The sequence below is a fragment of the Mustela putorius genome, unplaced genomic scaffold, assembly GCF_011764305.1.
Source record: "Mustela putorius furo isolate JIRA1106 unplaced genomic scaffold, ASM1176430v1.1 tig00003834_pilon_pilon_pilon, whole genome shotgun sequence".
NCBI lineage: Eukaryota > Metazoa > Chordata > Mammalia > Carnivora > Mustelidae > Mustela > Mustela putorius.
This window is the reverse complement of record NW_025421987.1, coordinates 54156965-54182466: the sequence shown is the minus strand read 5'-3', so window position 1 is coordinate 54182466 and position 25502 is coordinate 54156965. Positions and strand designations below refer to the sequence as shown.

The 25502-nt window shown below is 40.5% G+C and overlaps 1 protein-coding gene and 1 long non-coding RNA gene across 4 annotated transcripts in view; one reads left to right on the top strand and one right to left on the bottom strand.

The window, feature by feature from the left end:
* Positions 1-20135, top strand: part of ANKUB1 (ankyrin repeat and ubiquitin domain containing 1) — a 33035-nt gene extending 12900 nt beyond the window's left edge. The window contains exons 3-6 of one of the 3 annotated variants that reach the window (XM_045088508.1): positions 537-671; positions 10447-10561; positions 14603-15541; positions 18167-20135. In XM_045088508.1, the coding sequence (XP_044944443.1) occupies positions 659-671; positions 10447-10561; positions 14603-15541; positions 18167-18296 (1197 nt within the window). In that variant the 5' untranslated portion in view covers positions 537-658 and the 3' untranslated portion in view covers positions 18297-20135. Of the gene's footprint in view, positions 1-536; positions 754-10446; positions 10562-14602; positions 15542-18166 lie in introns of all 3 variants that reach the window. The other 2 variants (XM_045088509.1, XM_004755532.3) reach the window with 2 other exon arrangements.
* On the bottom strand, positions 4496-25501 carry LOC106006098. The gene is made up of 3 exons (XR_001179975.2): positions 25230-25501; positions 24925-25047; positions 4496-4639 (listed from the first exon to the last, which is right to left on the bottom strand). It is a non-coding gene; the product is annotated as an uncharacterized LOC106006098 (long non-coding RNA).
* Position 25502: the final 1 nt, after the last annotated feature.

Here is a 25502-nt window from a genome sequence, read left to right as displayed (position 1 = left end):
TAGAACTTCCCTTTTTAAACAGTAAAAGTAAATATACATTTTTTAGGTTAGACCATAAGGAAAATGAAAAGCATAAAATGCTAAGTAAAACATCCCTCCTACAACATTGAACTCAGTTCCACTCCCCAGAGATAACCTCTCAGAAAGGATTTTAAAAATTGACTGAGGGTTTAGAAACCATAGTACTTCCAAATCAGAGCCCAGCGGGATGGTAGATTTGTTTCTCAAAGAACACCTCCATAAGTGCAGTGTGGATATAATTATCAACACTCCTCTTGTGTTTCTAGGTCTGCAGACTAAGAAGAAATGTTGCAAAGCCCTGCCAAGTCTCCTTCATTTTTCTCAAAGCAGGAGGACTCCTTAATAGTCTCAGGATGGAAGAACAGGAGTCAGACCAGGAGTCAGGAACTTAGCTGGCCTTTGCTTTCATCCTTAGCCCCCATGTCGTGGGATTTAGAGGCACTCAAAATGTTTTCCTTTGTTTCAACCCCTAGATAGTGCTTATTCCTGAGTTTCCTCCTTTTCTCTTCCCTTAGGAAGAAGACAAGCCAACTCTCTATGTGTTTAATGCTGTGACCCAAGAGACAATGCCAATGATGGAGAACATTTCCCTTCTTGTTCAAAAAGTGTCTGATCTGAGAACCCTGGTAGCTTTGAGATGTGGCTTCCCTGTGAGTGTCTTCTGTCTCCGGACCCCAGAAGGACTGGAGATGTATGACTGCAACACACTGAGGGACTACCAGATAGACATCGGTACTGCCTACCATATTCAATACCAGCTACTGCTCAGCACTATGGTTCTTTGGTACCAGACTGGCAAAAAATGGAGGAGTTCCTTCCAAACTAAAACTTCTGAAACCTCAGTGGGGATGTAAATGATCAATGCCCCTATCGGGTATCTGGGTCTTTAGACTAACAAGTAAGAAATGACCCATAGACCTGCATGTCTTGTTCTCTTCACTCAAAGCAGGATAACTGGTTAATATCCTCAGGCTAGAAGAGCAAGACTCAAACCAGTTTATGTTTTTCTCTTTCAAAATATATTTCAAGAATACATAGAAGCAAGTTCAAGTACATATCCTTTTTCTTCCTTTGAACACAGTGGTAGCATATGATACACACACTGTCTTGAGCTTGCTTTATGCAATCTCATTTTAAAAAACTGTTGGTTATATTAATATTTTAAATAGTGCAAGTGGCTACTGTGCAGTATCCCCGATTGACAGATTAGTGAGTTGGCATTCATCCCTGATCGGCAGATTACAACCTTTCTTTAAATATGCTACTTCCATGTTGTGTCTGCTATAGCCATACACCATTAAAACAAACTCAAAGGACTGTCTGATTGCTTTAACCCTATAGGAAAATGGTTCAAACTTTATAGAGATTCTTGCTTGAGGTGAATGAATCTTTGCTGACAATCAGCAGACATTAAGGTAATATACTGTCACATTCATTGCAATGGAATTTGAGTTCTCCCAATTTATAGTCGGGTTTGTAAACACTGTTGAGTTAAACAGTTTTGCTTTTTACACTGCTAAATTTGCATTTATTGTTACTTCTCTTATTATATCTGCTTATTCTTTCATGATATTTTTAATTGAGGCTCTCAAAACTTTGACATCATTTATCATCCCTGTTTTTGATCAAAGGAAGTGATGTTCTAGGATTTGTCCCCACAGTACCTTACAGTAAAGCACATACTGTTTTGCATGCTTGCCAGGGAATCAGCCCTGCTCAGAACATGGTGGGGACTTATGTGAGTAAGGACACACAAGAGGCATTTGTCCTCAAGCAATTTATGATCTAGTTTTTTAATCAAACACAAATGAATACATTACAAAAATTCAGGTGACGGCTCTTTAGGCCTATGCTGCTCAAATCATGATGTAACAGTTTACAGCTAGAGCTAGAAGACAATTTAGAAATGGCTTCACCCAACCCCAAATTTTTACAGATGTAAAGAAAGCAAAAATGTTCCAGATGGTTAAGAGTGTGTGAAGGACAACACACAGGCCTCCTAAAATGACCCTCTAGGAATGAGGGTTTTCAAATGTGAGGTTAGGGGCTCAAGCATAACCAGAGTAGACTGCTTGTCCACCATGAACACAGGGCATAGAAGGAAAGGCAAGGAAAGAAGAACCTCAAGGAGAAGGGAGGAAAAGTCTTTGGTTGGCTTCATATCTTTGCCTAAAGCATTCCTATCATTCCTCAAGCAGCCAGTCCACCTTTTTTTAACCAGAGGATAAAGAGGTTCTTGATCAGCCTACCTTGCAACTTCTCCCTTCCCCAGTCAATGAGTCATTCCTGGTACTATCAGGATTTGAAACTTGACCCCTCTCCAAAAGCAGTGGAAAATTAGAAGGTCTCTGAGAAGCAGTCAAACTCATATTGAAAATCAAAGACTTAAGTAGCTCAGTTAGTCACTACATATATTAGCTCATATAAAAACACACAGAACTACCTCTGCACTCTGAGCATTCATGATAAGGTGGTAGAAAAAAGGCCTGCACATATATTTATTCTAATAGTAAGTCAGCTCAATGAAGGCTGACGGGCTTAAGGAAGGCATTCTGGAGAATGCTGGGCATGAGCACACAAAGAGGTGGGAAATATGGTCATATGAAAGGGAAGACATTCCAGGCTTCTAAACCAGGAGAAAAACACAAGCCACAGGTTCATGAACATGGGCTTAATCCAGGGAAGACAAATATCAGGAGACTTCTGAAAAGCAGAGGAGACTCACTGAGACCAATCAGAAACACAGCTGGGATCAGATTGAGAAGGGTCTTAGGGGTGAGGCAACAGAGCACAGGCTTCACATGTTGGCAATCAGAGCTATGCACGTTCTGGAACAGAAGTGTTTAGCAGAAGTTTGATCTGGCAGCAAGCAGCATAAAATACAGAAAGGAGTTAGGAGAAGCAGGGTGTTATACTAACGGGCACTTTTGAGAATCCCAGTATTAACTAGCTCCACCAGCAATGGAAGAGAGAGGCAAATATGAGAAACCCAGAAATTAGAGACAGGATGTCAGGATGAATCACATTTAAGAGGAGGGAAGCACCAAGGCTCTGACACTAGGACTGTGGTGGTGAAATTGGGGAAAGGAGCTTATACTTTGGGTCCTAAACTTTAGATATAAAGAAAGGCAGAGAACGTGTGCTTTCTCTAAAAGTTACTCTGCTAATTAGTGGCAAAGCTGTAAATTCAACTGAAGTCTTCCGATTCTCCTCCACAACAAACATTGAGTGAGGGCTTAGTGGTGGGTTCGGTTAGTAGGTGTTGCTATAGGTGTCCTGCCATGGAGTCAGGGACTAAGCCCTATGAGAGGTGCTTTGCTTTGAGAGTCTATACAGAGAGGGACACGTCAAGGGCCAAGGGCCAGTAGTCAGGACATGCTGAATCAGGGCAAGTAGACAGCTAATAGGAGTCAGAAAATGAGACATGTAAAGCTGTCAGAGGTGGGAGAAAAGGTGGGACTGTGTATTGTCAGAGATGACAAAGAAGAGAGAGGTTTTTACCATGCTGGTAAAAGACCAAAGACAATGTCTGAGAAAAACCTTTTGATTTGGCTTAAAAGTCATTGGTGAACCCAGAGAGAGCAGTTTTAATAAAGTGGATGGAGACAGAAAGATTGCAGGGATTAAGAAGATGAGTAATAAAAGGATAAAGGGAATATTTTTGGTGGTAGAATATTTAATGATTAACTTGTCAAGAATTTATCAAAGCTAAACATTCCCTACTACATGTGATTTTGTGACTTGAGTTTTAGTGGCACATCACATAGGTTCAACACACACACACACACACACACACACACACTTTTCTTAAATCACTGTATATGGGACAAATGTTCATTTTAGCCTTAAATCTCTATCCTGCCTTTTGCTTTCCTCTTGCTTATCTACATTCTTGTCTGCTAGTTACTCTGTCCATATTATCTATATGCTTGAAAACTGACATTAATCCTTTCTGGAACAAGGTGTGCCTAACAAATGAGTGAACGAATGAATGACTTCCCTTTACAGAATGCTGCCACTGGTATACCCCAATGGTAAATGGCTCATGGCAGGCATTCATGGCCAGAATGAGCAATCACAATCAATCTGTGGGCAGAGTCCTGGGAGTTCAGACCCTGAAATCTCAGCTGGCTCCAAGGCCCTTCTACCAGTCCTTAGGCCCCTTGGAGATCTACCATGCTATTTTAATTCCTTTTACAAGTGAGGAAACAGGCGCTGAGAAGTTAAGTGACCTGCTCAAGGTCATATTGCTAAGAAATGGTGATCACACACTCAGGATTGGGTTCTTTCCAACAATTTATAGTGCCAACCCAGAATGCTTTTATCAATATCTACTTTTATTAGTACTCTAAGTTCTGATCAATGTTTTGTTTTGTTTCTCATTAGGGGAAACCCACACCAGAGAATGATTTCCATATCAGACAGGCAAATATTGACCTCAAAGTATGTATGCCACCAGGGATAGAGGGACCACATGGGGAGAGGTTGCAAACAATTCCCTTGAATGCACACTGTCGACCATACCTGCTTTGCTGCATGGCTTGCCACGGTGATGGGTTTGTAAGCAGAAAGTGAGCAGATCCAGGGTTTGTAGATATATACAATCTTGGGGGGTCTTCTTTTTAAAAAAATTCAAAATTAAGAATAGAGAATTAAAAAACTCATGTAGTGAAAGGCCCTGAAGCTTAAGTCTCATTAGTTCTACTTTCATTTCAGTTATAGATTTTAACTGTATTTTCTGGAGCAATGTACCACTTTTCTTTTTTTTTTTTTAAGATTTTATTTATTTATTTGACAGAGAGAGATCACAAGTAGACAGAGAGGCAGGCAGAGAGAGAGAGAGAGGGATGCAGGCTCCCTGCTAAGCAGAGAGCCCGACGAGGGACTTGATCCCAGGACCCTGAGATCATGACCTGAGCCGAAGGCAGCGGCTTAACCCACTGAGCCACCCAGGCACCCCACTATTTTTCAAGTAAATTTCTATTTTCCAACAGAACTCCTAAGCTTACGAAGGAATTTAACATGTGACTAAGAGGCATTACAAACCAATTGGGATGGAAGTATTATCCAATAAATGGTGCTGGTTAATGTGCTTAGACGTTCTCTGGATAGGGCATCTGGGTGGCTCAGTTGGTTAAGTGTCTGCCTTTGGCTCAGGTCATGATCCCAGGGTCCTGGGATTGAATCCTATATCAGGTTCCCTGCTCATTGGAGTTTCTCCCTCTGCCCCTCCCTCCCTGCTTGCGCTCATTCTATTTCTCTCTCTCTCTCTCTCACAAAAATAAATAAATAAAATCTTTAAAAATAAAATTTTAAAGGTTGAGCATTAAGAGAAAAACCAGCCAGTTACCTTTGTCCTTTGAGGAATTATGACTGCTTCATTGCAAGGAACTGAAATTAATAGTTACAAAACCTGTAACAATTGCTCCCAGATAGGGTATTAAAGGAGAATAAAATACAGAGCTTGATGGAAGGTGTCCTACTGCTGTTGAGGATTTAAATCATATAGGCTTCTCTGTAGTTTTCAAAATCAGGGTTCATCAAGAGTGGACAGGTTGAGCTAGGAAGAGCTGAGATCCTGAGTCTAGACAACCACTTAGGGAAGGATAGAGGGTCCAGGAAGAGGGAAGTTAGTCTCAAATAAGTACTGCTGGTGGGAGCCCTGGGATAGACAGGCAGATCCGTCTGCAGCTAAAGGCAGGAAGGCCAGAGGGTAACCTCAGGGAGATCCAGCAGGGACCTGGTGGGTGAATCATAGCATAGCATCAAGGTAGCAAATGAATAAATAAGTAAATGACATAAGAGGTGAAAAACTAGATAAGCTGGTTGTTGACATCAGAGACTCTGACAACACGTAATAGAAATCTAACCCCAGAGATTGGGGATCAGAGCAGGAACTTCAGTTCCAGGCTCAGAGAACAGATGGACCTCAGTTCTGAAACCCAAAAGGTAGAGTAGGATACAGGCACTCATATTCTGGGTTACAAGGTGGGGGCTTGGTCAGGAGGAATTGGGCAAGTTAGTAGAACTGGGCCAATATCCAAGCATGATGAACAGGAACACCAACTTCCCACCTGAGCCTGGAATCTTAACATATTCCCTCTCAGTGGAATTAAGATTATTCTCTGGGCCTAAAGCTTGGCTCGTTCTTCAAAATGGAAGCTGTGTGGCCTCAGCTGTGGAACACAAAGGAGGCTGGGGTACAGTGTCAAGTAAGTTTTTCAATACTTATCTGTGGGTAAATTTTATGGTAAACTACAAACAGCGAATCACTTTTAAATCAAGAGGTGAAATAAATGCAATTTGAACATTGTTTAAAGTCCTTTGCTTCCAGTGCTACCCACAGGAATCAAACCTTTAAATAAGAAAATTAAGTACAACAAGAAACTTTAGAGAAACTAAATCTATGGTGTCAAGGATGGTAAATACCAGCAAGTATTTATTATGAACCTACTATGTGTCTGAGCCTTGTCCTACTGCCAAAACCATCATATTGATTCAAAGGCAGCCAGCCAATCTACAGATTGTTCGATGACATCAGTCAATTAAATTTTTGTTTGGAGACAAAGATAACATAGAAGATAGGAATGTAGGCACAAGGCCAGATTGCCAAGATACAACTCCTGATTCCACTTCTTACTGGGTATGTAAAGCCCAGGCAAGTTACTTAATCTCATAGGGCCTCCGTTTTTTCAACTGTCAAATGAAGAGAATAATACGAGCCACACTTAGGACTATTGAAAATTTTAAAGATTTTTATTGATTGATTGATTTATTAGAGAGAGAAAGAGAGAGATATCACAAGCAGGCAGAGAGGCAGGCAAAGAGAGAAAGGACGAAGCAGGCTCCCTGCTGGGCAGAGAGCCCGATGTGGGGCTCGATCCCAGGACCCTAGGATCAGGACCAGAGCCGAAGGTAGAGGCTTTAACCCACTGAGCCACCCAGGTCCCCCTGTTGTAAATTTTAAATTAGCTTATTCGTGTGAAGTATTTAGAATAATGTAGAGCATAAAATAAGCATTCAGTGAATATTAGTTATTTATATTAATATATTATTATTATTAATTATTATTAGTCTTGTGAATTCAAACTGGGAAATATAGAGAGACAAAACTGGTTACCAGTATGACAGAAAATGCATGGTGCCATGAAGAAAGGTTGGGTTGTGGCGAAGCAATGCTGCATGAAGACCTCATTTGCGGTAGTAGAGGAACTGTAAGGGAGCAGCAGGGAAGCCTGTCAGCAGAGAAAGGAAGAAGACACAAAGAGATATAGAGGGCTTGAGAGAGAGAGAGAGCCCGGAGCCCATGGGAGAGATGGGGAGTCGCCCATCTGGAGAGGTGTCTTTGTTCCAAATGCACAGCAGTTCTGGCCACTGTCTCAGTATAATAAACCCCATTTTCTTTATTTTTTTTTAAATATTTTATCTATTTGACAGAGAGAGATCACAAGTGGAGAGAGGAGGAAGCAGGTTCCCTGCAGAGCAGAGAGCCCGATGTGGGACTCGATCCCAGGACCCTGAGATCATGACCTGAGCTGAAGGCAGAGGCTTAACCCACTGAGTCACCCAGGCGCCCCTAAACCCCATTTTCTTGAGGGCCTCCTTGCAACCCAAAAGCATAACTAGAACAGAGTCCACAGACTGGATGAGACATGATGCTTGAGCTCAGAGAGTTCTCTGTTAGTGTTTACAAACTAGCAATTCCAAAACAGAAATGTATTTTCTTTTTTTTTTTTTTTAAGATTTTATTTATGTATTTATTTGACACGGAGAAGGAGAGAGAGAACACAAGCAGGGGAGTGAAAGGCAGAAGGGGAAGGAGAAGCAGGTTCCCTGTGAAGCAGGGAGCCCACTCGGGACTCGATCCCACCTAAGGTAGAAGCTTAACCAACTGAGCCATCCAGGCATCCCCAGGAATCTATTTTCAATGATCAAGAGTTTCAACATACACCATGGTGGCCAGCTGAGCGATTCCTTTAACTATTTGCAGAAGTGAAACAAGGACATAATTAAGAAGAGCTTCCCGGAGGAGGTAATACCAGTTTATGTTGCATCACAAACTATTAGAAGGAGGGTGTGGGGAAGAATAACAAGAGTTCAGACACCAAAAGAGCAGCAAAAGAAGAATCCCAAAGGCCAGAAATAGCCTGATGTGTATCCAGAAGTGCAGGAGAGCCTGCTGGGTTGCTAAGGGTTAGGAGGTCAGTACATGGTCAAAATGGATTTGGGGAATAGGATAGAATTTCATTCAACAAATATTTACTGATTATTTACCATGAGCCAAGCACCATTGAGGAAAGTGGGCATTACACTGTGAGCAAGAGCAGCAAGATGTCCTAACCTCTTGAAGTTTGCAGTCTGGTGGGAAACATAAGCATCAACAGAAAAATAGTGAATTTTAAGAACTCTAAAGTATAAATATCAAAAACAAAAACAGGACATGGTAACAGAGAGTTATGTGGTAATATAGAAGGAGGCTATTTTAGAAGGTTGGCCAGAGGAGGAGGTGACATTTGAGCAGAAACCAGAAGAAAGTGATGGGGAGGTGGGTTGGTGGTAGCTTCCAGAAGTAGATTTAGGTGAAAGATCATGGAAGTCTGAAAGAGGGTGGAGCTGGTAAGATGGAGGCAAGGAAATGGTTCTTAAACCTTCACGAGATAAACTTTACAGGCCTTAGCTATTGTACAGATAAAGGGCACGAGAAAGGGAAGAATGAGGACCAACTCTTAAATGTCTAGCTGAAATAACAAGGAAGATAGTAGGGTCACAAGCTGAGATGAAAGATGACGAGTTGCCTTTCAGAACAATGGGGTCATAGGGCAATCCCTTCGATGGTGATGTCCCCAGCAGGTGGACTCTGGAGCTGGAGCAGAGGCCTGGAGTGGAGGTTTGGACTTGGGAATGAAGGCCATGTGGGTGGTCAGTGAAGCCAGAAGGGTCACTGAGATTGCCGGTTAGTCAGCCAACGAGTCTTTAATGAGCTCTTACCAAGTGCCAGGCTGTGTGGCAAGTCTTTTCTTTTTCTTTTTCTTTTTAAGATTTTATCTATTTACTTGACAGAGAGAGACACAGTGAGAGAGGGAACACAAGCAGGGGGAGTAGGAGAGGGAAAAGCAGGCTTCCCACCGAGAAGGGAACCCAATGTGGGGCTCCATCCCAGGACTCTGGGACCATGACACAAGCCAAAGGGGGCCCTGTGTGGCAAGTCTTGAAGGAGATTTCTTTTTAGTGGAGACATGAAAAAAAGATCTCCGAAAAGAAAAATGATTTCAATGATTTCACTGGTGATGGGAGTTGGGATGAAGTTAAAGTAAGATCATAGGATAAAGAATAATGGAGTGGGAGGAGCCAGTAGCGGCCAAAACAGTCTTCTGTAAGGACATAATACTTGAATTGAAAACTGAAGAAGGACATTGTCCTGTGAAAAGGATGAAGACCTTTTGAAACAAAAGAAAGTATGTCCTCAGGTCTTGTGATGGGAGTGGACTTGGTGTTATCTGAAGGACAAGTGAAACGTCAGAGTGGCTGGAATGGAGTGAGTGAGATAGGTTGGAGGGAGGTGCAAGGTGAGGGTAGGCCAGATAGGAAGGAGACTGGGTTTTATCCTGAGGGAAAGCATAGAAAAAGAAGAGAAGGCTGAGGAAAGAAGATTCCTGAAAACACCAACCTGAGGAACAAAGGGAATGCGGTGCCACAGAGGTCAGACCAGGAGAGGGTAAGTGATAAATTCTCCAGCAGAAATGAACATACTACTTTTGTGTTGTTGCACACAATGGCTATCTTGCGATGGATAAAACAAAAGGGTCAGGCGTGCCTGGGTGGGTCAGTGGGTTAAGCATCTGCCTTTGGCTCAGGTCATGGTCCCAGGATCCTGGGATGGAGTCCCACATTGGGCGCCCTGCTCCTTGGGAGCCAGCTTCTCCCTGTCCCTGTGTCTGCCACTCCCCCTGCTCATGCTCTCTCTCCCTCTCTCCCTCTCTCTGTCAAATAAATAAATAAAATCTTTGAAAACAAAAAAACATGAAAGGATCATTTAACTCCACCCTTATCCCCGTTTGTGAGCTACAGGCCCCAAAACCCATCAGTCCTGCCACTTTTTTTAGTTTCCTCTTCCAATATAACAGTTTGAGTTTACATGGTGATGTATCTATCAGCATGGAATCAACATCCACAGGACTGTTTTAAGATAACTGCAGAAACTATTTCAGCATTATAATGCAATGGAAGGGCACAGAACCTAAATGTCTTCTCAAGTCGATGAAGGCCTAAGCTGAAAATAGCACCCTGGTCTACTTATTCCAAGGTTACTTTTCAGTTTGCATCTAGCTTATGCCTCTGGTTGGAAAAAGCTATCTTTAGAAGTTTTATAGATTGCCACACCACAGGGAGGGACGGGAACCATTAACGACCTCTCTTGATCCACAGGCACAACACTTCGTTTGGATGTCTGGGATGGATGGAAGGAATTTCTGATGGGTTGTCTTCTGGGACAAAAACTTAAAGTGCAACGCTATTTATCGAATGAAGGACCAGTACTCAAGTACGGAGATAGAGCAAACGCTAAATTAAGTACTTTTTACTAAACTTCTATAGGACGTTGAGACTGCAATTCACTCTGTGGCTGGGTTGCTGCACTATGCTGGTTCCACTGAGAATGTCTCAAGCAGATGTTCTTACTGAGATATTTGCTGGGATAAGATTGCAGGGATGTCACCAGGGCTGACAGCCTTTGGTGACAGACTGCAGTTCAGGTAGACTTTCCTCAAGAAATGCTAACTATTTCAACAAGTGACTTCAGTTTGGTTTGGAAATCAGACTTTTCACAGCACTTTTGAAGCCTATCAGAATAAGTACCTTGCCACCCTCATATTCAATTATTCTAAAAAGCACTAATTGCTAACTGATTGGCTGAAAATTCTAGCTCCCTCTTCGTAAGCTGCCAAGTAATTTTTCAAACTTTTAATACAAGCCTTTTGTACATACTTTTGCCATACACGTGTGGCTGGGCAGTGGGCAGTAGGCTCAGAGAAGCACACGGTCATGTTAGCATGACTCTGCCATCAGCAACATCCCTAACGTGTAAGCTGCATTATTCTTACGGTTTTAATTCACTGGTATTTTTGGACAGTGTTCCCTCTTGGTGCTTTAATCATGCTTTTCAGAAACCCACACATGCACCAAGAGCTCTAAGGGCTCTAAGAAGTGACAGATTAGAAAACCAGATTTTATAATTTAACATATTATTCATTATTTTAAAGTAATTTCTATTGGGGGATAGTAATAATTCCCTTTTTCCATGCTCTAAGTCCAAAGAAATTGTTGTGTTGCATTGGTACTTTATATTGTGCTTATTTATTGAGTACCTTTTAACATGACACTGTGTTATATGTATTACCTAATCTTATACTTTTGACAATTTTACAAGATAATACTCTTTTATCATGTTTTACAGATAAGGAAACTGACATTGAGAAATCTGCCCAATGCCACACAGCTAGGCAGGTCACAACTGGATGTGGAATCCCAATAATTTAACTCTAATGCTCAGATGCTTAACCATTCCACTTGACTTAACATTTTGATAAAATCTTAGGAACATGAGCAGCAGGGGTGTGCCCTGTCCCCAATATGCACTCCTGCACACAGCCCAGCTGACCCACCTAGGCCCATGTGCTCACTCTGCTCCAGGCCTTTTCGGCTCTGGTGATCAGTTTCCAGCCTAAAATCTCCCTGCACACACTATCCGTATTTCTCATCATGCTTAAACACACACACACACACACACACACATGCATGCATGTATGAATAGAATGGACAGAGGCTCAAAGGGAGGAGGGGAAATATATCAAACAGTTCAGAAAATACACATGAACAAACAAAGTATATTGAGCATGTACTATGCCAGATCCTAGGTATATAGCAAAAAACAAGATATGGCCCCTGCCTTCTGCAACCTTGCAGTCCAGGAGGGGAAACAGAAAACAAGTAACCGATTCTAGCAGAAGCAGAATTGCAAAATATTTAGGGGCACAAACTCCAGGATCCTTCTGTCTAGGTTCAAAGCCCATTCCTGTTCAGTTGTATAATCATCCTCTATCTCAGTTTCCTCTTTGCTAAAAAGGGAATAATAATTGCATCTATCTCCTAGAACTGCTTTAGAGATTGCATGACATAGCAATCATAGGAATTTAGAAGGGGGCTGGCACATGGTAAGCAGGACATAAATGTTAGGTGTTGTTGCTCTTACTAGTCAGTGTGAAAGTGTTAGGACACGGACATAGTGCAAGATGATATGGGAACGTGTGGTGTGGGCAACCAACCAGAATTACCGGTTCAGGTGAAGTATCCTGAAAAAGGCAATTGATGAGATCTAAATGGTTGAGTAAAAGGTAGGGAGAAAAAAAAAAAAAAGATATTCCCAAACAGATGGAACCACACGTACAACAAAGTCCCAGGGGGGCAAGAGAATAGATTCAAGGAACTGAAACAAGTTCCACATGGTAGATCACTGAGTGAGAGGGAGCTAGTGGCCGGAGGCTAGAAGGATAAGAAGAAGCCAGCTCTTACAGCTACCCATAAGAATGTAAAGGGATTTGGACTTTATATTTTAAATGTTGGGAAGATATTTAAGGTAGAGAAAAGCCAGGATGAGATCTGAGTTTTAGAATGTTGGCCCTGGTTGTAGTTTGAGGAAAAGAGGCAGGCAGGAGACAGATCGACCATGATGAGGTTGACAATGGCCAGAACTAGGCTAATGACAGCAGAGGTAGGGCTAAGAAAACAAACTACAAAAAGATACATTTGCGAAAGAGCATCAGTAAATCTTGGTGAAAGAGTGCCTCTAGCTCTCATATCTTCAGTGCTAAGGATGAAAGCAAAGGCCAGTTAGTTCATCCAGGAGGGGCTCTTCTCCCCAAATCAAGAAAACTGATCCCATCCAGAGATGCTGATTTGCATTAATGAATTTTGACAAAAACTCATGTGTGAACCAAAATGCCAGTGTATTAATGTAATTGCTCTAATTAGTTATAATCTAACCACCACAATTCTAATCTAACTGTAGGTCCCAGAGACCCACATGTTCTGGTCAGGTCATCTTCCTTACACAGGAACCCACACACACATCAAAAGATGGTGTGATGAGCGTGTAACCAGTGAGAGGAGAATCAGTTATTTGCAATAGATTTCAGATGATAGCAGGCAAGCTTGTCTCCATCTCTATGATGGGGTTAGAGAGCCGGGCCCAAATATATCCTGTATCTATATCATTATATACCTAATGGGACCCTATCTAGGTTTGCCTCTAAACAGCCTGCACCAGTCATTCAGCTTGTGCCTTATGGGGTATTGTAGGGACAGCAGGGAGGCCAGTGTGGCTCTAGTGCACTGACAGGGAAGGGGAGTTATGGGAACGGGGGCAGGGGCCAGATTGTGAGAGGCCTTGTAAGCCAAGGTGAGGAGTTAGGATTTCGATTGCAGTGGGAAGTTATTTGAGGGAAGGAAGAGGACCTCCAGTTAGGAGACTGCGGCACTGGTGGTAGTGCTGGTGGGGGCGCAACCTAGTGGTTTCAGTCAGAATAGCAGTAGAGACTTTGAGAAGCCCAAAATAAACACTATTGTTAGAAAAGACGAAACAGACTCACAGACCTGTACCCCTGGGGATAAAAATATATTATATGTTTATAAAAAATAAAAAATAAATAAAATTTTAAAAAAAGAAAAGACAAAACAAACAAATACTCAAAACATTCAAATTTCTTCGTGCTGGATTTCTTCCAAAACTTCCCCACTTAATATAAAGCTTGAGGGGTGCCTGGGTGGCTCAGTCATTTAAGGGTCCAACTCTTTGATTTCGGCTCAGGTCATGATCTCAGGGTTTTGAGATCAAGTCCTGTGTCAAGCTCTGTGCAGGGCTTAAGATTCTCTATCTCCCTCTCTCCCTACCCCTCTACCCTCTCTTTCCCTCCCTCTCTTAAAAAAAAAAAAAAAAAAAATATATATATATTTTTATATTTATATATAAATATAAATATATTTTATATATATATATATTTTATATTTATATATAAATATAAATATATTTTATATATATATATATATATTTTTTTTTTTTTTTCCCTGAGCATCTGAGTTTCATAAGAAAGAAAACCACTCTAAGAAAAGCACTTTGAACAATTTACCTGTGCATAGTGGGATAATGTGGCTAAGCAGGACCTGTGCAGTTTATTTTTTTTTTTAAAGACTTTATTTATTTGAGTTAGAGAGCATGTACAGAGGCTGGGGGCAAAGGCAGAGGGAAAGGGAGAAGCAGACTCCCTGCTAAGCAGGGGGCTCGATCCCAGGACTCTGAGATCATGACCTGAGCTGAAGGCAGACGTTTGACCAACTGAGCCACCCAGGTGCCCCAGGACCTGTGCAGTTTAACCTATATATTACCATATGTCTTTTCTGAAATTTTTTACTTAAAAGTTATGAAGAAATAAACATTTTAACTAGCATGCTTTGTGGTTATTTAGTGTAGCTACATTTATCCATTTGCTGACTTCCTAAACACTCACCTCTACTTATTTCATTCATTCAGGTATCAGAAAAAGGTAGCCCTGTACATCGCCGCCTTTTACGGGTACATTGAGCTCACTGAATGGGCCCTGAAGCAGGGTGTGCGGCCCGAAGAGGCTGTGGGTGTTCACCCCTGTCGAGCATGGTGCCATGAAGCCCTTCATGCAGATGTCTCTAAATGCCCCATTCATGCAGCTGCAGAAATGGGCCAACTGTTGATTCTGAAGGCCTTTGTCCACTGCAGCGTGCTGTGCCTGGAATGCAAAAATGCAGCAGGACAAATTCCCCTGACCATCGCCTTTAAACACAAGCATAAAGACTGTGTATTGTATTTATTGAGTAAAATGTGGTCCACGGTTTCTTTTCCGAAAATTTCAGTCCCCATGAGGATTTATATTAAAATAAAACAATGGGTCCTCAGAGCCCAGAGTCACAACCTTAATAAAAGCCAGCTTTGCAGAGCAAGGGTCTCTGGGGCAAAAGTCGGAGACACGGTGATGGTGGATGGTTTCAGCACGCCAAAAATGACCTCCAAGAGCTGGTACAAGGCTAGGTGCGAGGATTCACAAAGCACCGTGGCCAAGCTACCGCCTCTCAGGGAAGAAATTGTAAGCCGGAAACCTGTCAATCCTTTGGCAATTTCACAGCACGACACAAAACAACAAACCTTGAAATTGCCTCCGCTGGTAGATGCAAGTACATTCTCTGAATTACAAAGACATCAACAACACCATCAGAAAAAAATTACTGCCACAGCTAGGAAAAAAGAAAAGCTCATAAAAAATACGTATCTCCCTCAAGTCCCCCTCCCCCCAGTTTCCAGAGTGGGCTACTCACACCCATCTTTTTACTATGCAACACCCAAAGCGGACTTTTTACTCAAATCCTCGTTGGTGTGTTTCTCGGAGCACAGTGGTAAGACTCCAAGGGAGAATGCCATTTACTGCTTAGCGGTGGCCAGGTAATGTTTTCTTTTTAAACATACAAGGGCAAACCTTTAGTAGGGCATGTCTAGGGCAGGGAATGGTCCATGAAGCCGTACCATGCTATACAATGTAGTACAGGTTGTTTCAGTGCATCAGTAACCGGCTTCACAGACCTCACCTTTGCCTTGTGTCTAGGACCAAATAAACCCATTTTACCGGCCAGACCAATCTGTGTAGCACCTGAGTCCTCAGGCTTTCAGAAAGAAAGGAGACACATGCAAAGAGTTGTATCAAATAGCAAGGTCCCTTGCTTATTCTTTTTTTTTTAATTAATAAGAAATTGTTAATTATAATTAAAAGGAGAAGGGGGAAACTTGAAGTATGGGAGAGAGGCATCAAAAGTGTCATGGAAGACTGGATGGTGATGAAAGGGGAAGGAAAAAAGGAACAACTATGAAGACTTCAGTTGACTTACTGGGCAAGACATACTGGTTGGGGAAAATCTATACTGGACAGTGTGATAGAGTTGATATTAATATTTTAGGTCGTTTAAAAAGTAACCCATTGTCACATTTAAAGCCAGAAACAGATGTATCAGGAGTGGACTTTTCAGGCATATTCATTTCACAAGATAAACTTTTGCATATTGGTCATCAGATTTCACTGAAAACACAACTCTGATCAGATCTCAGGTCCCATCCATTACTTATAAGGTATTATTGGATGCTAATATTACAGTAGAAATATAGATTTATGAGCAGCTTTTCCCCCTAATCAACATAATGAAAAGGAAAGAACAAAACAAGGCTAGATTGTTTTCGTTGCCTCTGTATTGGTCTTTGGTTCAGCTCTACTTTATTTCCCCTAAACTGTTGCCACCTAGTGGTCAGAGAAATTTGGGCTCTAAAACTGACAAAATTTAGGACTGCACGAGATTGATAGAAGGTAAAGAAACTGCTTACCAACTTGGATCTTGGTAATTTGTGATACAGCTCTGACTAGAATGCATAAAAAGAGATATTCTAAAATTCTATAAAAAGACTAGAAATTGATTGGTTGAAAAAAATCACAGAGCCATCTTAAAATCAGGCTGTAAACGTTAGAAAAGAAATACTGATTAGTTTTATCAACAGATGCACATTAGAAAGCAAACAATGTACTTTTAAAATATTCTAAAGTGCTTATTATGTCCCAGTAAGTGCTAGGCAGAATGCAAACATGCAAAGGTAAAGCAAGGAGTTAATCCAGAACATTAATGATGAGTTAGGCAAACTTGAACAGAGTTCAAATATTTGAAACACTAAAGTACTTTAATGCAAAATTTCTTCTCATAGATTCAGTGAATGCCCTTTAGATTTAAAGGACTTCATCAGACAAAAGGAGCCAGGTAGCGGTGGCAACATGGTCAAGGGCACTGCTTTGCGAAGGGGTCAGAGAGAAATTTAGTTTTCAAAGAAGTAAGTGGATCTGCAAAAGGCATTTTAGGGGAGAGGGAGAAACTGGCTGAAGGTGAGACTAGCAAGGCAAATTGCACCTATGCTGAGATCTCCTTGTGTGCCCACGTGGAGAGTCTGCTTATTAGGAAGTAGGTAGGAAGATCACAGAAGTTTTTTTGTTTTTTCTTTTTGTTTTTATCAGGTATCACATAAGCAGTTTATGTTTCTTTTTGAAGACAAATCTGGTGGAGATGTGTGGAAGAGTCACTGGGAAGAAGTCTTACTGAAGCTGTGGAAGGCCTACTGTAGATTTAGGAGGCTGTAATAAGAGAAACAAGGAATGATAAAAACCTGGACTAGAGCAGAAGTAGGTAGGGAAGAGGAGGAAAGCCAAATATGAAAGATACTTCTGAGGAATGATCTGCAACACTCGATCACTAATTAGATGTAGAAGCAGAGAGAGAAGGAGGATTGGAGGTTTGTTTCCAGGTGTAGAGATGGTGAGGAGATAGCAAAGGCACAGTGTTAGAGCAGGAATACTGAAAGGGGGCAGGCTTAGGAAGAAGATAAAAGATGTGGAAATTGGAAGTGTGGACCAGGATTTAGGAATCAAGGATATGTGAGTTGAACCAATCAGTAAGCAAGGCCTTCTAGGATGAGGGTGCAGAGAGAGAGAAAGACAAAGGACAGACTCTGAGAGGGCCCCTCTGTAGTAAATCACATTTATACCCAACTAAGTAGGAGTGATCATATTTAAATCTGCAAGTCTTTATTAGTATATAGCCAGAGAAGAGCTACCATAACACATAAAGTTTCATTGCATTATGGTAAAAGGGTATTTAATATCATACCAATGGGGGAAAAATGTGTTTTTGTGATGGAAAAGGAGGAGAGGGAGATGCATCAGGGAATACATGATGTATAAGGATGCCTGGGGGAACAGACAGAAAAGTTTCTATCTAGAGAATTCTATGTAACATTGAGTGGTCTTCTGTTTCTAGCTGTTGGGGCTAAATTTCTAGTATTGCCTTGGTAAAATATTCCCAATGCTTCACAAGGAACTAATTTGAGAAAGATTCCTGTTTTCTATTTTTACAACTTATCTTGTGTGACAAGATAAGCTAGCGACAGCTCCAAAATCAACCTGGAGAGTTCTATCATTTCAGCAATAAATAGAGACAATATTGGACTTCCTTACAAACTATTTGTCTTGTTTTCTTTCAGTGCCTTTAAAGAGAAACGATGGCTTCAGCAGTTAGGAATAGCAAGAGTTCTAGCCAAAAAGAGCATTTCTAACCTGACTATACAAGGAGGCCTAACAGCATGTGAAACTCCTCCAGAAATTGTACTTTGAAAAGTCATGACAACTCCAGTTTGGGCAAAGACCTGATCCAACAGAAACTTCAGTTCTCATATTAACATTTCAAGTAACTAATGCTATAATTTCTAATAACGGTCCTAATGCTATACAACCATCGACAGGATATTTAGTGTTGAACATCATGTTTTCTTGAACTCCATCACTGTAAGTGAACATTTCAGGCATGTGTTTTTTTACACAGTTCATTGAAGAATTCTTAAGAAACGGAGAGGAGTAGCCGCCTACAGTGGTCTTTCCTACAGGGTAGGAAAACTGGAAGAATGGGAAACAGGATGGGCGGAGGGTGAGAATTTTCACTGTTGCTTTCTGTGTTTTCGTTTTTCTGGGTTTATTTTTAATGCTTTTTGTTTTTTAAACCATATGAAAGTAGTACATAGTAAAAATAAACCAATTTTAATACTCTCTATAGGGAAAGTCCCTAGGGGAGTTACAAATACTGTTTAGGTCAAGTACTTGGTCTCGGACATCTTTTGAACTTCTGCTAAAATATCACTATTAATTTTTTAAATTGATACATACAGTGAATTGCACAAATCTTAAGTGTAAGATTCAACGGTTCTGACAAATATATACATCAGTATAACCAGCACTCCAATCAAGATGTAAATATTTCCATTTCCCCAGAAAGTCCCTTCAAACCCCCATAACTAAGCCCATCCCAGTCCCCCACAGACACCCACTACTCTGATTTCTGTTTTTTTTTAACAGTGAACTTTACTTTTAATTCTTTCTGTTGTACATTTGCTTTCTTATTTGTTTTTTTTTCCTTTTTCTTTCTTTCTTTTTTACAGTTTCTACTTCTCTGATTAAATTTTTCATCATCACCTAATATTTTGGACATATTATTTGTAGTTATTTTGGGTTCAGTTCAGTCCTAATAACTCCAATATCTGTACTTCATTCAGATCTTTTTTAGACTGTTTTTTATTATCTAGCATATTCCATTGTATGGAATTTATCTGTTCAACTGTATATATATTTGGGTTGCCTCCAGTTTGTGTTATTATGAATAAAACTGCTATGAACATTATTGTAAGGTCTTTTCCTGGACATATGCTTTCATCTGTCTTGGGCAAATACTTACAAGTGGAATTGTTGGATAAGAGGGTAAATGTACCTTTAACATTATAAGAAATTGCACAACAGTTCTCCGAAGTGGTTTTATGATTTTTATACTCCCATTAACAATGTACAAATGTTCTCTTTTTTAAAAGATTTTATTTATTTATTTATTTATTTGACACAGAGAGAGAGAGAACACAAGCAGGGGAAGGGGCAGTATGAGAAGGAGAAGCAAGCTCCCCACTGAGAAGTTACCCCACCCCTGCAACCCCATGCAAGGCTCCATGCAGGGCTCAATCCCAGGACCCTGGGATCATGACCTGAGCTGAAAGCAGACACTTAACTGACTGAGCCACCCAGGTGCCCCTACAGTGTACAAATGTTCTGGTCACTCCACATACTCCTCAAAATTTTGTGTCATCAGTGTTTTTTATTTTGTTTTTCTAGTGGTTTAAAATGACATCTCTTTGTGTATTAATTTGCATTTTCTTGATGATTAATGACACTGAATGCTTTTTCATTTGCTTATTGGTCATTTGTATAGCTTCTTTTGTGAAGTATCAACTCAAGAGTTTTGCCCACATAAAATACTTTTATCTTTTAATTATTTGATTATTGGAGATTTTTATATACTCATGGTACAAGTTTCTGTACCATGAGTATATAAAAATCTGGGTGGCTCAGTGGGTTAAGACTCTGCCTTCTGCTCAGGTCATGGTCTCAGGGCCCCGGGATTGAGGCCCGCATCGGGCTGTCTGCTCAGCAGGGAGCCTGGTTTCACCCCCTTCTCTGCCTGCCTCTCCGCCTACTTGTGATCTCTGTCAAATAAATAAAATATTTAAAAAAAAAAAAGCCAAATTCTATCTCAGATATATGTACTGCAAATATGTTCTCCCAGTCTGTGGTTCACTTTTTAATTTTATTAATGGTGCCTTTTTGTGAATGAAAGTTTTTAACTTTGATGAAGTACAATTTATTGGGCTTTTTTTCCTTTATGGATCGTGTCTTCTGTTTCCTCTTTATGAACTCTTTGCCTATCCCAAAGTCGTGATGATATCCTCATGTTTTCTTCTAGAAGTTTCATGTTTTAGCTTTTACATTAAATCTATAATCCATCGTGAATTATTTTTGTGTATGGGATATGAGGTGAGAATCAGGATTCATTTTTTTCTTGTAAGTTTATCAAATTGTTCTAGTACCAGTTGTTGAAAAGACTTTCTTTTCTCTCATTGAATTACATTGGTATCTTTATCAAAAATCAGTTTACAGGGGTGTCTGGGTGGCTCAGTGGGTTAAGCCTCTGCCTTTGGCTCAGGTCATGATCTCAGGGTCCTAGGATCGAGCCCCACATCGGACTCTCTGCTCAGCAGGGAGCCTGCTTCACCAACCCCCCAACCCCGCCTGCTTGTGATCTCTGTCAAATAAATAAAATCTTTTAAAAAGTAAAATAAATAATAAATAAAATATCAATATTTTATTTATATTTAATTTTATTTATATATAAATTTAAAAATCTTTTTAAAAATCATTACAATATCATTATGGATCTATTTCCAGACTCTCTATTTTTCTCTATTGATTTATCTTTGATTATACTAATACCACACTGTCTTAATTACTATAGCTGTACAGTGGGTCTTAAAATCAGATAGTATGTCTATTCTGGCCTTATTCTTCTTTTTCCAAGTTTGTTTCAGTTATTCTCAGTCCTTTGCATTTTCATATAGATTTTTAAGGGAACTTGTCATTCTCTATAAAAAAGCAAAAATAATATCTTAATAATATTGCCTCTTACAACCCATGATATATTTCTCTATCCATGTCACTATTTATTTAAATCTTCCTTTATTTCTCTCATCAGTGTTTTTTTAGTTTTTAGGGTAGGGGGTCTTACAAACATTTTGTTAAATTTTTCTTAAATATTTTATTTTTTTTATAGTATTTGCTAGGAAGATTTTTCTTCTTAGGATTTTTTTTTTTAACTTGTTATTTGATTGAAAGAGAGAGAGAGAGAACACAAGCAGTGTGAAAGGCAGAGGAGAAGCAGACTCCCAGCAGACGCTCCACCGACAACCACCCAGGTGCCCTGCTAGGTAGATTTCTAAGACAGATTTTGTTACAACAGTCAAAGGCACCGAAAACCTAAAGCTCACTTTAAAAAATACTTTAAAGTATCTAGTTAGATACTATGGGGTTGGGGCGCATAGAAGGTTAATGTAAAAGCAAATACAAAAATGAATTGGGTGCTTGGGTGGCTCAGTTGTTAAGCCTATGCCTTCAGCTCAGGTCATGATCCCAGGGTTTGGGGATCCAGCCCTGCACCGAGCTCCCTGCTTGGTGGGAAGCCTGCTTCTCCCTCTCCCACTCCCCCTGCTTCTGTTCCCTCTCTTGCTGTTTCTCTCTGTCAAATAAATAAATAAAATCTTTAAAAGAAGAGCAAATATAAAGATGATGTCAAAGAGATGTTGGAAAGCAGCATGTGTATAGGTGTTAGTTCATTATAGAGACAACAAGAAGGGATAGTAACTGGAAGAGGGCCCTGCTGAGGTTCTGGGGTATTTCTCCATCTGGGTTACTCGGCGTGCTCAATTTGAGGAAATTCAACAAGAAGTTTTGTATTTTTTTTAATCTTTCCCAGTTTCTGTTTGCATTTTATAATACAACTGAAAAAGTGAACTAAAAAAAATTTTAGGGGTGGCTGGGTGGCTCAGTCAGTTTAGTGTCTGCCCTTGGCTTAGGTCATGATCTCAGAGTCCTGGGGTCCAACCCTTCATCCCTCTGTCTGCCTGTCTGGCTCCTGCTCAGCGGGGAGTCTGCTTTTCCCTCTGTCCCTGCACCCTCACTCATGCTCACTCACGCGCGCTCCCTCTCTCTCTCTCTCAAAATAAATAAATAAATAAATAAATACACTAAAACAATTCTTTAAAAATCTAAAGAACTAATTCATGCATTTTGTGCTCGCTTCAGATTCATGACAGTGCAATTCCTAACAGTGATGGTATCACCACACTTTTATGCCCTTCACAGTATGCTGAATTGAACTGGATCTCCTTGCAGGGGATAATAATATTTTATGTAACATTGAAACACCATCAAGGAAATACTGGTGCAGAGATTCTGGGGCTGGAATGCCTAAGAGAGAAAAAGGAATGTGGGGAAATCTAAAGGAAAAGGAAAGTGCATGAGGTGGAGGGAGATAGAAAGACAAGGAGAGAATGTGAGAGGACAATTGTTATGAATCCCTGTTCCCCGCTAGAGTCAATAGAAAAACGAATGAGTCGTTCTTCTTTCATCACTTTGCCCTAGGAGTGAAACAGCATGAAGTGACTTTAAGACCTTCTATTCTTAGTGCTGCACAGTTGTAAATCATTAGTATTAGCAGGCACAGGCATACCCTGGGACACTTATTCTAAACCTGAATCTTATTGGAATCAGAGTTAATTGCTACCTTCTCTATGGTTGCATATCATTTTGTTCAGTCCTCAACTATTATCATTCATCATACAGTATTGACTTCACTTGATTGTCTCCCTCACTTTATTGTCATCTTCTAGAGGAAAGGACATTGTTTTATTCATCTCCAGATTGCCAAGGCATAATGTGTATGCTTGAACCTTTGAGTAATTGCTCTATAAATATTTGTTGCATTAAATCAATGGACTTTAGGATGATTATGCACATGGAATTCTCAATGATTTGGGCATATAAAATCTTCTCCTATAACATATAAATGCTTCAGTTTACAAGTCTTTCAAGTGTTTAACACTAATTTATTGTTTCATTTGATCATTAATATCAATTTCTTTTTAATTTTACTTAATTGAGATAGAGTGAGAGAGGGAGAGCACAACAGGGGGCAGAGGGAGAGGGAGAAGCAGACTCCCCACTGAGCAGGGAGTATGATGTGGGTATGGATCCCAGGGCCCCAGATCCTGGGCCGAGCTAAAGACAGACGCTTAACTGACTGAGCCACCCAGGCGCCCCTAAAATCAATTTTTAATGTGAATTTATTAGTTCATCTAAGCGTAATAACAGCCCTGCATGACACATAAAGGCAATCATCATTAAAGCACCCATTTATAGGATGCCTCTCCCTCTCCCTGCCACTCTCCCTGCTTGTGCTCATGTGCGTATGCTCTCGCTCTCTCTCTCTCTCTCTTTCTGGCAAATAAATAAAATCTTAAACAACAACAACCACCCTTTTACAGATGAAGAGGCTAAGTCTATAACATATAAAAAGAACTTCCTGGAGGCCTTACAGGTAGTAGGTATGAGAGCCAGATCTGGAATCTAGACTTTTGGTATTTTCATTCAGGTAATTTCCTCTAAACAACTATATCACACTGGGTAACAAAAAGTTGCCCTGCAAATTATCCCAGAGAGTTTAACTCCCAGGCTGTTTTCCCCCCAGCTATATAATGGCTTCTTAACCACCTTCCCCCCCTTTTTTATTCCTATTCCCTATCTTCCTCCCCTGCCCCCAATTTTCAGTCCCTGAGATCACAGGAAAGAAAGGCTATACCATAAGGCATAGTGTTGTATCTATTTGCAGATTCAGTTCAACATTTCTTATTCTCTCTGGATGTATGGTTCTTGAATTATCTCCTTCGTGCCAGTTGAAACTGGTTTTTACTGTAATCTTACTAATCCCCTCTCATTAACCCAGGGGTCCAACACAATCTTTGACAAGTATTCATTATATATTTGTAAAAGAATCATGGTTTGGGGGTCCCTGGGTAGCTCAGTTGTTAAGCCTTTGCCTTCGGCAGGTCATGATCCCAGGACCTTGGGATCCAGCCTGAATTGGGTTCCCTGGTCAGCGGGAAGCCGGCTACTCCTTCTCACACTCCCCCTGCTTGTTGTTCCTCTCTCGCTATCTCTCTCTGTCAAATAAGTAAAAACCGTAAATTAAAAAAAAAAAAGAATCATGGTTTTATGTTTTCTGAAAATTATTCTTAAATAATGGACATTTTCTCAATAATGTATGAATAAAAGCTTCTTCAGGAAACGATGCCATTTATCCTGATCTGCAACTTAAGAAAAAAATTGCACTCTCTCTGCAAATGCTGCTTCATGACCTAACTAACAAGTTTAAGGACACACCTTTCTGTTCATCAGTGGAGGAAACAAACAATTTCAATATGAAAGACAAGGTACACACGGTGAACAGAGCTCAAAAACTTCCAGTTTTCATTTCTGCCCAAGAGAATCAGAGATTAGAAAGAGTAATAATGTCAATCCTTCGATAGAACAATAGATATGAAGTATCTCTCCAACACCCTCCCCTTTTCCCCCACCAACTCCCCCACTAAGGGGTTGAGATTTGGAGAGTCATATTCCTATCAGTTAGCAATTCTGTACTCTGATATCTGAACCACCGCAGGTGAGAAGAGAAAGCTGGGAAAGGAACAGAATTTTCACCCTACTCTCAACATATTAAAATAAAGATATCATTCTGAACCCTGCAAGCATCAGTCATTGTCATCGTCATCACCATCTTTATCCTAATTCATAATCATTTACAGAACGTGTTACAGACCTTCAGTTTTCAGCCTGCTGTGTAGAATGATGGGCTTTGAAGCAGGTCGTCAAGGGATCTGACCCTCTCCTTCCAGCTCTGTCTCTGGCTTATTATGTAATCTTTGGAGCTTTGATTTTTCATCTGTAAAAACGAGGTCATAGCTATTGAGCGAATTAAATAAGGCCAATCAAATAAGGTAACATATACAAAACACGTAACATAGACAAAGCTTTGTGCAAACTAATAGCTCTATAAAAGTTAGTTTCAGTTGCTTGACCATTCTCTGTTTCCTTATTTCTAGTGGGAACAATAATGGTACCTACCTCATGGAATTCTTTTGAACTCTAATAAATGTCAGAACATGTCCCGACATACTGCTTAGTAAATGCTAGCTAGATAATATTAATATAGCTAGATATTATTAATGTAAGCTCCACAAGGGGGCGTGTCGGATTTTAAGCATCTTTTCATCTTCCACAGAGCATAGCACCGTGCACCACCAAGCTACATCTTTCCAAGATGATTTGCGAACGGAACCATCTTCTGACCCCAGAACACACCACCCGCCGGCGTTTGCGTTACGACTGTGAAAGACC